The sequence below is a fragment of the Phoenix dactylifera genome, chromosome 11, assembly GCF_009389715.1.
Source record: "Phoenix dactylifera cultivar Barhee BC4 chromosome 11, palm_55x_up_171113_PBpolish2nd_filt_p, whole genome shotgun sequence".
Lineage (NCBI taxonomy): Eukaryota > Viridiplantae > Streptophyta > Magnoliopsida > Arecales > Arecaceae > Phoenix > Phoenix dactylifera.
The window spans coordinates 26,891,921-26,905,035 of NC_052402.1; the positions used below are offsets into that span (position 1 = coordinate 26,891,921).

General features: G+C 35.9%; 1 protein-coding gene across 2 annotated transcripts in view; it reads left to right on the forward strand.

The window, feature by feature from the left end:
• LOC103718964 (7-methylguanosine phosphate-specific 5'-nucleotidase A) overlaps positions 1 to 7,534 on the forward strand; it is a 28,089-nt gene extending 20,555 nt beyond the window's left edge. The window contains exons 7-9 of one of the 2 annotated variants that reach the window (XM_008807988.4): positions 130 to 337; positions 7,063 to 7,123; positions 7,227 to 7,534. In XM_008807988.4, coding sequence (XP_008806210.2) covers positions 130 to 337; positions 7,063 to 7,123; positions 7,227 to 7,286 — 329 coding nt within the window. In that variant the 3' untranslated portion in view covers positions 7,287 to 7,534. Of the gene's footprint in view, positions 1 to 129; positions 338 to 4,144; positions 4,516 to 7,062; positions 7,124 to 7,226 lie in introns of those variants that run through there. The other variant, XM_039131989.1, reaches the window with a different exon arrangement.
• Positions 7,535 to 13,115: the final 5,581 nt, after the last annotated feature.

The following is a 13,115-nucleotide window of genomic DNA, read 5'->3' on the forward strand; positions in this document are numbered from 1 at the left end:
AAAGCGTAGCAACTTATTTATTTTCTACCATAACTTCTTTTCGACACTGAGGAGTGGCACCTATGCTGTGCTTTTTATTGATTTATATTCTAATCTGTTTTTTTATACTCTTTAAAATACCGATCACAGGGAAGACGATTCATGTTTTAAACAAAAATGAGCATGCCTTGGATATGGCTGCCCCTATTCATGACAAATTGGGAGATCCTAATGGAGTGGATAGCGATAGCATCTTGTTAAAGAACAGGACCAATGTACTGTTGCTTGGTGATCACATTGGAGATCTTGGCATGTCTGAGGGTGTGAACTATGAAAACCGGATTTCTGTTGGATTCCTGTGAGTAAATAATTTCCTTTATGTGTTCCCCCCTTTAAAATATTACGGGATATATTGTTATTGAAACAAGGATGCTTGCATGTCATGCTTAACAGTTCAGCACGATTATTTTGATCTCTGTTCTCTGATCTGTAATTTTCTTGATAACTAGTTGGACTGTCAATTTTGCATCAGTTGAAAACGATAAACTAGATAGATAATCATTGAGTTTTCTGTTAGACATGGACTGTCAAACTACTAATTGCTCGAGTAAGACTTGAGGCATGACACCATTGGCAAACCTAGAATCCTTGTTATCGTCTTGAGTCTTGACAATGACTTACAAAGATTTCTGCTTGATATTTGTGGTGCTGCAAAACAGACTGCATCATTCGGTATATGGGCATAAATTGCAGCTTAAGAAAATTCTGGAGCCATATAGTCTAGATCTGTCTAAACACGATATCTTGCTTTCAAGGTGGATAGATTTGAGACAACCAGTGCTAAAATCTTTGTCAAGGTGCATGCAGCTTACAACCTGTAATCTGGCACCTATACTTTCCTTCACTTCATGTCATCTAGATATTCTTAGCTTACTACCATGGTTCACTACCATGACATCTTCTGCTAGGACCCTCCCATTTGATCGGCGACATTTTGTGTTGGCACTCTGGTCAGCTCTTTCTTGTTTGGCACAGATGGCATTAGAGATTACTTCAGTTTTTGCTACCAGATATATCCTGAAAAATATCAACATATTATTATCCCTTAAAGATTAAATATGATACATTCATTCTCATGGCGAGCTTAATGACATTGCTTTGATTTTGACTTCGTGATTGTGGATTTAAGATTTTACATACAGCAGGCATTCAATATTTGGAATGCATTTATACTGATGACTGATTGGTGCTGATGTAATGTATGCAAGAATCATTTCATGTTGCATCTTACACCTTTGTTATTTTGAGAACAAACATAATCATACAGGTACTTCATTAATTTTTTTCTCCAATCAATTTTAAAGAAGGTTTTCGTGACATTTTATTGTGTTTTATAGTGGTGTCACTTTCTATGGAGGATTCCAAAGGAGTAAGAATTTTACTATTTTTGAAAAGATTTTAGTTATCTTCACTTGAGAATCTGGGTAGTTTGTGGTGGAGTTTCGGGTTGTTTAGGATTTCTATTTGGAGTCAAGTAACAAAGCCAAAGTTCTAGGTTACTTGTAAGTTGGGAGTCCTTTCAAGGTTAGAAAACATTAGTTTAAGTTTAAATGTCTATAAATAGGGGCCTGTCAGGAGTGGCGAATTATATTTGGTTATGGGTTATATTGAATTTTTTAGCTAATTTTGAGACTTTTTTCCTCATTTCTTGTTTTTTTTCTACTTCTTTTTATTTTTTACTCCAACCCTGTCTACTTCTTTTAACTCTTGCTTCTTGATGTTTTTGCTAGTTATAAAGAAGAGTATTTTAGATCCTTCTGTATCTAAAATTTGTTTTGACACATTTCAAATTTATCCGTGGCCCTAAAACTAAGGAGTAGTATTAGTTGTGATCCCTCACCTTAAGTGGAAAACTGAAGCTGATCTTCCTGGACAAAAACAAAAGATTTTTCTTTTTTATATCTCAGTTACTGCTGGGAATTCCAAATATATATCATTTCTATGGTTTTATTATTGAGGGTTTTTTGCACGTATACCTTCCTACATGTACAAAATTGCATAAATACCCTTGCAAAGTTGCTATTCGCATGTATGCCATCATAAAATACTTATTTTGCATGTATACCCTTCTTTTTCTTTCTTTTTTTGCATATGCACCCATGTTATCTAATACCATTAAGAAATGAGCAGTTTAAAATTAAAATGACTGAAATATCCTTAATGGTCATGTATACCCTCATAAAATACTTATTGCATGTACACCCTTCTTTTTCTTTTTTTTTTCCATATGTGCCCATGCCATCTAATGCCATTAAGAAATGAGCAGTTTAAAATTAAAATGACTAAAATATTCTTAATGGTTAGATGTGCAAAAAGAAAACTTTATAAGGGTATACATGCAAATAGCTTGCGAGCGTATTCATGCAATACACTAAAAAAACCCGTTAAAAAATAATCAAAACTCGGCCGAAATTTGCCAAGTGTTTCATGACTCGGTTGAATTAACAAATTAAAAGAAGAAAAAATGGCTAGGTCACATTATAAATATTTCTTTGTTCAAGTTGGAATATTGAATCTCCATTTTGGTAATGTTATTCTCGCATTTGATTTTAATGTAATTATCATTATTGAGTCTATGAATCATTATTTTAAGAAGATTAAAACATATTCAATTTAAATTAATTATAGATCTTTAGATCAATAAAATATTTTTTAGTAATTTATAAATCGTGAGCTACTGTTTGTTTGTTGAGGTGAGAATTCCATAAAGGCATCAAGATTTATTCTATAAAAATTGATGTCAACCTCGGATCATGCGACATGTTAATATTGTTATTTTTTAGTCACCCTCCTCAATTAAGAGCAACCGGACTATCTTCACTGGAATTGATTTCTACCATTTGAACATGTGTCTCAATGCCTTTTAGATTATTCCTGTGACTTATTTAATTTAATTTGAAATTGGAATACAAGGACCAGATCCGCATACATTTTTCAATTAAAGAAGTCACAATGTTAATCTAATAGGCTTTTGGGCACATGCTCAAATGGCAGAGAAGATAATTCGGTCACTCTTAATTGAGGAGGGTGACAAAAAAAGATCAATATTATCATGCCGCATGATCCTATATTGACATCAAATCTTATGGAATAAATTGCGATACCTTTGTGAAATTCTCATCTCAACAAATGAACAACAATTTACCATTTATAAATCGATAAAAAATATTTAACTAATCTGAATATCTACAATTAATTTAAATTTATTATATTTTAATATTTTAAAGATAATAAAGAATATATAGATGGCAGAGAGTTAATAATAATAACTACATCAAAATCAAATAAGAGAATAGTATTATCAAAATGGTTATCAAATATTTCAACTTAATCGAGTTAATATCTTAAACTAAGAAAAATTAAGAATGTGACTTGGCCATTTTTTCTTTTTTTTGACTTGTCGATTCAACTGAGTTATGAAATGCTTGAAAAGTCTCAACCGAGTTTTGATCATTTTTAAATTATTTTTTTGAGTGTTGTATCCTCCTAAATATGCAAAATTGTATGAATATTCTTGCAAAGTTGCTGTTTGCATGTATACCCTTATAAATTTTTCTTTCTGCACATCTACCTATTGAAGGTATTTCAATCATTTTAATTTTAAACCACTAGTGTCTGGACAGTGTTAGATGACATGGGTAGATATGCAAAAAAGAAAAAGTAGAGTATACATGCAAAACAAGTGTTTTACGAGAGTATACATGCAATTAGCAATTTTATAAGGGTATTTATGCAATTTGTATATTTAGGAGGGTATACACTCAAAATACCCTATAATTAAATATCGACCAATACATATTCCCTATTTAGGAGACTCACTTGGTTGTTTTTTATTGAGCTATCCATCATCATACTTGTTGAGAAGCCAGGATCATATCAAAGTTCATTTTTTTTAATGAATGTGTTCTAAGTATGTAGCTGATAGCTTGGTGAAGTCTTATCAAATATCAATGAGTTCCAAGACCAGCTTTCTGTGATTCATCTTGTGAAAGTTACAAAAATTCTGTTCAATCTTCTTGAGGCTAATATTGTTAAAGAACATGGATGATTGCAAGTTTATAAAATGGATACATTGATTTCATAAGCAAGGTCTTAAATACTGTAGGATGGGACTGCCCTATTTTTTCTGTGGAATGGGATGCTCCATGTGGATGCCTCATGTCCAATACTCGGGGTGGCGGATATCTCATCTTGTCCTGCCCATTTTCCAACTCATTTCGTCCTGACACTCTGGATGGTGGGATGCTCGCTGTTCCACCAGTATTTAAAATCTTCATGACCTCAAGAAGCTTAACTTGTATTGGTGATTGTGATTTCTTGATTTGTGCTCTTGAATCTCCACAAAAATTTGTTGGTGTGCAATCTAGTCCAATCTTGAAAATAAAACATGTACTTGCAAAGAAGTCAAGGTTCTATTGTATCAAAGAATAATTTGAATTATATTTTGGTGATTCTATCAAAGATCACACTTTCTTATGTTGTTGTCTTGGTGGCAAGAATAGGTTGCTTAATAATAGAACTCCTGCAACTTTGAAGTTTGGTTATCAGTTGTTTAGTGCAGTGTTCTGAGACCCTGTTGACCTGTCTGGGTTGGCCTGATCAACCCACCACCTGCTGAGTATTGCGGGATGGGTCATGCTGAAACCCAAAGTTCCCCAAAACCTGCCCAAACCGGTGACTTGGGCAGTTCAACCGTTCTAACTGCCTAGGTTAAATGACTAATTGACTTGCTGGTTAAACACTGCATGAGAGAAAAACAGAATAAAAGTGATCCATTCCCATCCTTATTCTCTCAATCACATGCCCTTCTCTTTTCTCTCAATCTTTGGGTTGTCACCATCACCATCTCCATGGTTGCTGGTAGAAGCCAGATCGTCTTGAGATTGAGAGGAGGGATGGAATGTTGGTGAGCTAGGATGGATATTGGACAAAGGGAAAGCGACATCAAATGGTGGGAAGGTGCACGGGATCTTGTTGCTGAAGGCAGCAATCTGGGATTGGGATGAATTATGGGGTGCTTGGCATCAGACTTGAAGGTGTGGATAGGGAGGGGCTTGATGTCTCTAGCATCTCCACATCAAAGGAGAGATAAGCAAGTTGTGGTTGGCTCAAAGACGGCAGTTTGACATTGGAAGTAAAGGTGGTGGGTGTTGGAGCCACTAGAGGAGAGAAGGTGAGCCATGGGGGGAGTGGTGACCGGGTTGAAGAGAGGGTTAAGAGAACTATAGAATATAGTGAATGTGGTACTGGGTAATATAGTTCCAGTTCTATAATAGCCCATTTTACTTAGACAAATATGTATGGATATCAAAAATTGTAATATGAACATCGTAACAATGCGCTAAGTGCTGAATAGTACTGAAATAGGTGATGTACTTTAGGAACTAATTCGCAAGACCTTTTCTACTGTATTTTTAGATTTTAAAAATGTTTTATCATAATAGAATTTTTGAAATATTCAGATTTAAATAATAGCCTAGCTTTTTAAAGTTAAAATTTAACTTGATGCTAGAAATTTGTAGTTTGAACTAAAACTGAGAAACCAACTTTTAATTCTTAAGGAATTTGATTTTTTGAGTAATTCTATTGAACTCAGATAGGTGTACTTCCTATTTACATGTAGTGATGTCTTAAGTGAATGGAAATAGAAATGAAAATAAAATGGAAACAAGGACATTTACTTACATGAATAGTAAAAAGTGCTACCTGTGAGGCCATTATTGATATTTTCACTTGCTATGTCATCACCTCCTTCACTTCCTTACCCCAACCGACCTATCTTGTGACCTTGGGAACAGACCTTCTAAGGGAACTACCCTAGGTAGGTGAGTCAACTAGTGGGCCCTATTTACCCGCCCTACCTTGCCTATTTCGAGGCAAGGGACTAAGGAGAGGAAAGGAAAAAAATGAGAAGGAAGAGGAGGAAGGATGAGAAGAATGTGGAAAAGGGATATTGAAGTATATTAGATTTTTTGAATTCTCGTGTTCTAACTCTAGAATAATTTTGAATTTAAGTTAAATTATATTCCTACAAATCTGCAAGTCAATTTAGGCCTCTGATTTCTTAAAATCCTAAAACTTAGCTACTTTGAAAAACTCATATGGATCCTTGAAATAAATTATTCCTTGCATTTGGATTTCGAAGAAGAAATTAATTCTTGAGCCTTTTTCCATGCCAGGTATTTTAACTTTGAAAACACTCGTTACTTTTCAAGCCCTAATTTTTTTTTAAATTTTGTGAAATCTATAAACAGCTCTTATAGCAGTTTCAAAGGCTTATAGTGTATTGTTAAGATTTCAATGCATCCTCATGGGAAATTTTAAGTCTTGTGGTATTTGAAATGATACATCAATTTCTAATTGGATCACTCCAAAGTCATATGACATCAATTTGATATTCTCGAAGTTGTGTTCATCTACTATAGCTGGAAATCATGTCCATTTGACATGTCTATTCTCTATTATTGCTTATTCTTATTGAAACATTTGTAGTGGCATATCTGAAAATCATATTGATCGTAAGTGAAGCCATAATTAAAAGATAAAAGTGAACCTTGAGCCAGGTGGTAGAAGACTGATTTCACTTGAATATGGAGGAGGAACGTGTAGCTAAGGGATCTGAGTGGCCTCGTCTATGATTTGTTCTGACTTCTGAATACCAAGCTTTCATAGAAATGCCAAATGCTAGACATAGTGTAGGAGCAAAGGAGATAGATGGTGTGGAATGAAAAATGACCATTTGCCTTCTGAAAACACATTTCCAGCTTTCCTTTATGTAATTTGCTGGTTCTCTGTACCACAATACATTGAGTTTTGGCCATCTTTGTAGGGGAATTATAGAGCTAACTGTTTTTATGTTTTTCTTGGGGAAGAATTTGTAGAGGAGAAAGGAAACTCCCAGTTGTACGAATGGCAAGGAATCTATCTATTTTATTATATTATTTGGATAGCTTGGTAGTTTATGGTAGTATGGTAGCAGCCTCTGTGTGATCTAATGAGAGATATGGACCTTTTCCTTTTCAGGAATGACAATATAGAAGAGTCTCTTGAGAGTCATCGCGAAGCATTTGATGTTGTATATCTGGTGAGCCACTTCGAGGCATAATGCAATTTTTTATCACCAACAGTGCAATTTATCCTTCCACTTCATTTCCCTTCACCTTTTATGCCTTTCCATCTTTATGCAGAAGGACGCATCCATGAAGGGAGTTGTTGAGCTTGTATCTCACTTATGTTCACCCAATTAATGATTTCGGTGCCTTAAGTGCACATTTTGGCCTGCTTGAACATGTTTGTAGTCTTCCCAGTTTGCTAACTAGCTTAGATTATAGAACTTTCTTACAGAAAGTATGTCCCCTGGATGACAATATAATACTTAAGACTTCATGGTGTTCATTAAAATCATTGTGTGTAATTTTTTCCAAGGAATTCTATTGCTTTGAACATTAGTTGCTTCAAAGAACAGGGTGAAAGTCTCCTCCTTTCCTATTCTTTAAAATTTCTCTGGTATTTGAATTGACCCATTGATATCTGGTAAGTTTGCTTTATGGTATAAAGCATCAATCTCTTTATATCCTCGAGCTTTTTTTTTTTTTAATTTAAAAGTCCACTCTAATGTACCTAGAAATCGCATCCATAACTTTAATGTGCAGCCAAATCCAAGCTCTCTCAAAGCTTTAGATCCATTCACCAAAGGTAAAAGGCTGACCCATAGCAAGCTTGATATGAAACAAAAGAAGTCATCCTACTAGTGGTTGTACTCTATATAAGTTCATTGGATCATTTCCTTTTTTAAACCTAAAGATCTCACCTACAATATAAATATGGAACCAAACTCAAGATCTTCAAAAGTTCAGATTCGTTTACCAAAGTTAAACAACAAACCAACAAAGAACTTGAGGTTGAAAAAGTTAGATCATTTTTAGTCTTTTTTTTTGCCATTCGCGACCACACTTGGTGTATGGCCCCTGAATCAAATCCTCTCTAGAACATGTAAAATAACGAAGCAAAATCCAAGCTCTCTCGACACTTCAGCCTTCAGACTTATTTACATGAAGAAAATGATAAATTATAATGTGCTATAATAATGCCATAGCAAATTCAAAACCCGCCACCAACTAAGCCATCCACTCCTTGATAAACTTCCTGAAACTGACTCGCTGAGGGCGTGAATAAGCCCAAAGTTTTCAAATTCTCCAGCTTCGCCGAAGTCATAGTAAGTCAAATGCAGGCCAACTTTAAAGGTGAAGCAAAAAAATGACATTAGCATGGCATGTCTCGATTATGTAGCAGAGGAAGATGAAACCAGATGGTTGCATGCCACCAGGCCCACCACATGCTACCTTGAGTGCATCCTAAGGTGGCTTCTAAACAGCAAAATTAGAGCCATTTTCGGGCTTGAATTGCTTGGCAATTAGGCTTCCATATGAACTATTTTGCGAGATGATATGTAAGTCTACATCAAATTTTACTTGTTCTTGACGTAAAGGGCTAGTATCCACTAGCATAGGCCAAAATGCAATAGGAATATTTGAAATTCATGGATCCTGAATTACATTCATAGATGTCCCATTACTCACAATCTATGCGAGATTAGATAATATCAATGGTGCAAATGAACACAACTTCCTCCATATTGGTAAATTGGTACATGGACTCCATATTTTGCTCGTATGAGAGAAACCTACAACCCCTCCTGGGTCAACATAAATCTCACCACATGTTTGGCTATCATAGCTTCACTCTGAAAAACTAGAGAAGTAATACCCAATCCTCCTGTTCCAATTGGCTGGTAAATACAATCTCAAGACAATAGATGTACTCTTCAAGATGAATCTGAGGAGCCCCAAAGGAAATTCCTGATTATAACCTTCTGATTGTAGAAGCACACTCTTAGAAATAATGCAATGAAACATCAAATAGTTAGAAGAGCAGAGAGAATAGATTTAATTAATGTAATCCTACCCATCATAGAGAGAGCTTTCCACTTCCACCTTTCTAACCCCCTCAAAAGTTTCTGCTCCAGGCTACTGTAGTCTGCCAAACTCAAATCTTTTACTAGATATCAGTACCCCCAAATAATTTCTGTGTTATCAGATTCTCAAATGTGCAAATAATTCTTAATTCGATGCCTTGATAAGATATTAACTCTTGGATTGAATCTGATCGCTGATATTTTGAATTAACTTTTTGTCCTGATTCCCTGCAATGCTCCAATAAAATTATTTACCATTCTTTTACTAGTCAACTCTGGAGACTTGGGGAATCTAAAGCATCTGTTTTTCTTTTCAATCATGCATCTACATGCATCTATAACCGCTAGGGGGAGTTCTCTTTATATTTGATGCCCTCAACTCTCATTTCGTACTATTTAAGTTCCATCCCGAGTATTAAACGTCCAACAATCTTGTGGGTCACATCAGAATCTTAAACCCATCCAAAATTTCCTCAACTGTTGAGTAGGCATGCAATAATATAACATCAAAAGTTTTGCAAGCTGAATCATCAAAGAGACCCACACTAAGAAATTTATTCAATAAATTGTTTTAACAAATGAATTCCAGTAATAAATGTATTGAAAGCTTGATTGAGATAACAGTGTGAACAATTTACGTCGAGATATTAATTAGAAGGTAAATTATATAGTACTATTAAATTCAGAAAAAACAAGTGTTGGACTTAGAGAAGTTTATTCAGGACTTGTAGATCTGGGCTTGGATGGCCCAACCTACAGATGGTGCAATAGACCAACAACCCAGAGGGCCTTACATGTGTGCAGGAATGGCTTGATCGAGCCATTTCTAAAGCCAATTCTATTGGGGATTGGATTTTCTTGTTTCATAATTTTTACCCAAATAGAGGAGTTTGGCAAGGAAATTGAGTAGTTACAAAAGCTTGAGGCTATCTCTGGTGGGCTTGCACCTTCTGATCTATGTATGACTTGCTCCAATCTCTTCTTGCCAAACATGCATCCTTCTACGAAAGGCGATCTAACCAAATCTTGTCTTTAGGATTAGACTCTAGTGAGATTCTATGCTCTGATACTGACATTTGGAATCAGTTTCAAAACTATTTTAATGCTAGCTGGAATACTTCTCTCCCTCTAATTCTGCAGCTGCTCATTATTCTATCACCGATGAGGAAAATGCTCGGCTTGCCTGGCCTTGTATGCTCGAGATAGAGTCCACTGTAGGTGGTATTTGGTGACCCACAAGGAATCGCTATGGTGATCTTAAATCATCGGCGATCCTCATTCAGGAATAATCTAATCTCTAATGATCTATGATCACTGCATTTGATTTGCTATGTTCCAGTGATTAAAGATCCTCTCTCTGGGTTTCGTGATTTATCTATGTAATATATCATACAATGCAAGATCACGGCACATATAGTACCAAAACTACCCATGTAAATCATAAGAAGACATATATGGACATAAATCAAATTATCAAAACCTTTCATTTTAAACCAATTCGACAAGACCAAAAATCTATCCAAATCTATCAAAGGAACTCTAGAAGATTATCAATTTTTTTCAACAAGAAGAATTCTTTTAATGAGATTATCAAACCTATCCCAGTTAGAGGATTTTTTTTTTCCTCCAAAGATCGGCACTTTTAGAAATTTTTTCTCGGTGGACTGCATACATTTGTGCTCTAATGCTTTGAATCACTTACTTTAGTTCATGTCAATACAGGCTCTCATAATTGAAACAAAAATAAACTCTGATACAGTTAAAACAAGATCTAATTTATTCAAGACAATTCATGTTTTTATTGCATATGCTCAAGAGTTTTGCCATCATCCAAAAAAGAAAGATTATTAAGTCACATAGGGTTAATTTTGATGATAATAAAATACTTGAGAGTTACTAACTTGGTTAACTTTGCCTTGGAAAAGAAATGAGATGAGTTGCAAGTCGACATATATGAGGAACCGTCTCCTCTGCTGGAGTCGTCAACCCCTTAATTGGGAAGCAGAGCTTAGGAGGACAAAAACCAACTCCAACTCAAAAAGAGCGACCCTGATCTGAATGCTGAACTATCAAGATAGGAGTCATCTTTGCATTGGCAGGACTCATCTTCCGAAGCAAGGGAACTAAGAGATCAAAGAGGCAGTCATCTTCGATATCTTAGGAGCCACCTCCATGGGGCTTGAACAAAAGTACTACATCAAGGAGTCATCTCTAACACAAAAGGAGTCATCTCTAGAATGCAGGAGTCCATAGTGCTGCAGGAGGAGTCGTCTCTGAAGTTTAGGAGCCAACCGACATGCTTGAGGATCCCCTTCCAAGAAAAGAGCTATAAAACTGGAGCCGCCGCCTATTCCTAAGAGTCGACCGAGGAGTTGTCTTCAAATGATCAGGAGTCGCCTCCCTATATTGAAGAGCTGACTGATAAAGGACAGGAGCTACCTCCAAAAGATTGCGAGTTGTCTCCAGTACCAACCTTGTCTTAGGAGTTATCTCTAGGAAGCAAGAAGTCGTCTTCAATATTTTAGGAGTTACCTTAAAGCACAGAGGAGCCATTCAACCAAAGGATCAGGAGTCACCTCGAAGTCACCAGGAGTCTTTTCCTAGGGGCTAAGCAAAGTGATCAACATGAAGAGCGAACACTACCGATATCAGGAGTCATCCACAGCCATTCAAGATCTAAACTAAAGACCCTTCTTAGTCAAAAGCAGATCCCTCTTAGGAAAGAGTCACCTCCTCACTGGTAGATAAAGCATCGTAACAACTAGAAATGGCAACCTGCACTCCACGTTGGTTGCTTTAATGAGGAGTTAGAGGCTTTCAATGGTTACAAATGGCTATCACAGGTTAAACCAACAAGGAAATGAAATTTAAAAACAAGGGAGAACAATGAGAAAATTTCAAGAGCACAAAAATACTCGCAAGAGCACTAAATGCTAAGAAGAAAACTACATTTATTGCATATCTCAACTCCTCTTTGACAAAGGAAGTATTTATTGAGATATTATTGATGTAACTGGCCTCTAGAGTGGTTTCACCATATGGTAGATGTTTTTCTTTTACTGGGTTGTATTTTTTGAAATCTAGGGAAGGATCTCAAGGGTAGGCTTGGCTAACGCCTATAAGTTAGTTGGTGTGCTTGAGAGTTTTGGGGAGGAAACTGTGTGTAATGATTTTGGCCATATCCAAAAGTTCGCTGGATGGGTAATCGTGAGCATTACATAGTGAAATTATCAAGTAGTGGCTTGGAGAGTAGATGTAGGAGCGCAGGTTGCTCTGAACCTTTATAAAAATTTATGTTCTCTACATTTGCCTTTTTCACTTCTCCTTTTACTATTCTATTAGTTTATTTCTTGTTTAGCACTTTCAAAAAACTATACTTCCTGCCCCTAAATTTCAGCCCAACATCACTATCTTGGAATGATCTTGGAAACCTATTCTCAAGGACAGGTTTAGCATCACTGGGTTGGGTAGTGATTTTAGGAGTGGAAGTGACTTGGGATCAACTACCACATAGGATCACTAAGATGCAACCAAATGCAGTGATTTCATCAACACCACCTATATCATTGTTGATGTTGCGGTCATCACCTCATCCCAAATACCACCTTGATGGTTTTCTATTAAGTTTTTCATCTCCTATTGGCAAATAAATAAGTACGATATATATCCGCATAAGCAATTTTCATTTCTTTGATCCTGGAGATTTTATGCCTCCTGACCGAAAAACTACTCTCATTCTTCTTATACTTAAGTTGTACAACCCTTCAAAGTTTGCGTATTTTGGACCCATCAATCTCTGTACTACTCCTTACAAGGTAATTGCAAAGGTTCTTGCGAATAGGTTCAAGCCATTGCTAGCAAAATTTATTGCACCCGAACAAAATGGTTTTCTGGTGTCGAGATCGATCTCAAATAATATATGGCCAGTGCATGAATTGAGGCACTGAAAAAAGAAAAAACTTGAAAGAAGCTGGGAGGAAGAAAAAAGAAAAAAAGTGAGAAAAATTCTCTATCTCGTCTCGGAAAGCATAAAAGTATTAATATTGATTGAGACTGAGCCATTTATAGACTCTATCTGGTGATTGATATAGTGCGACATTTT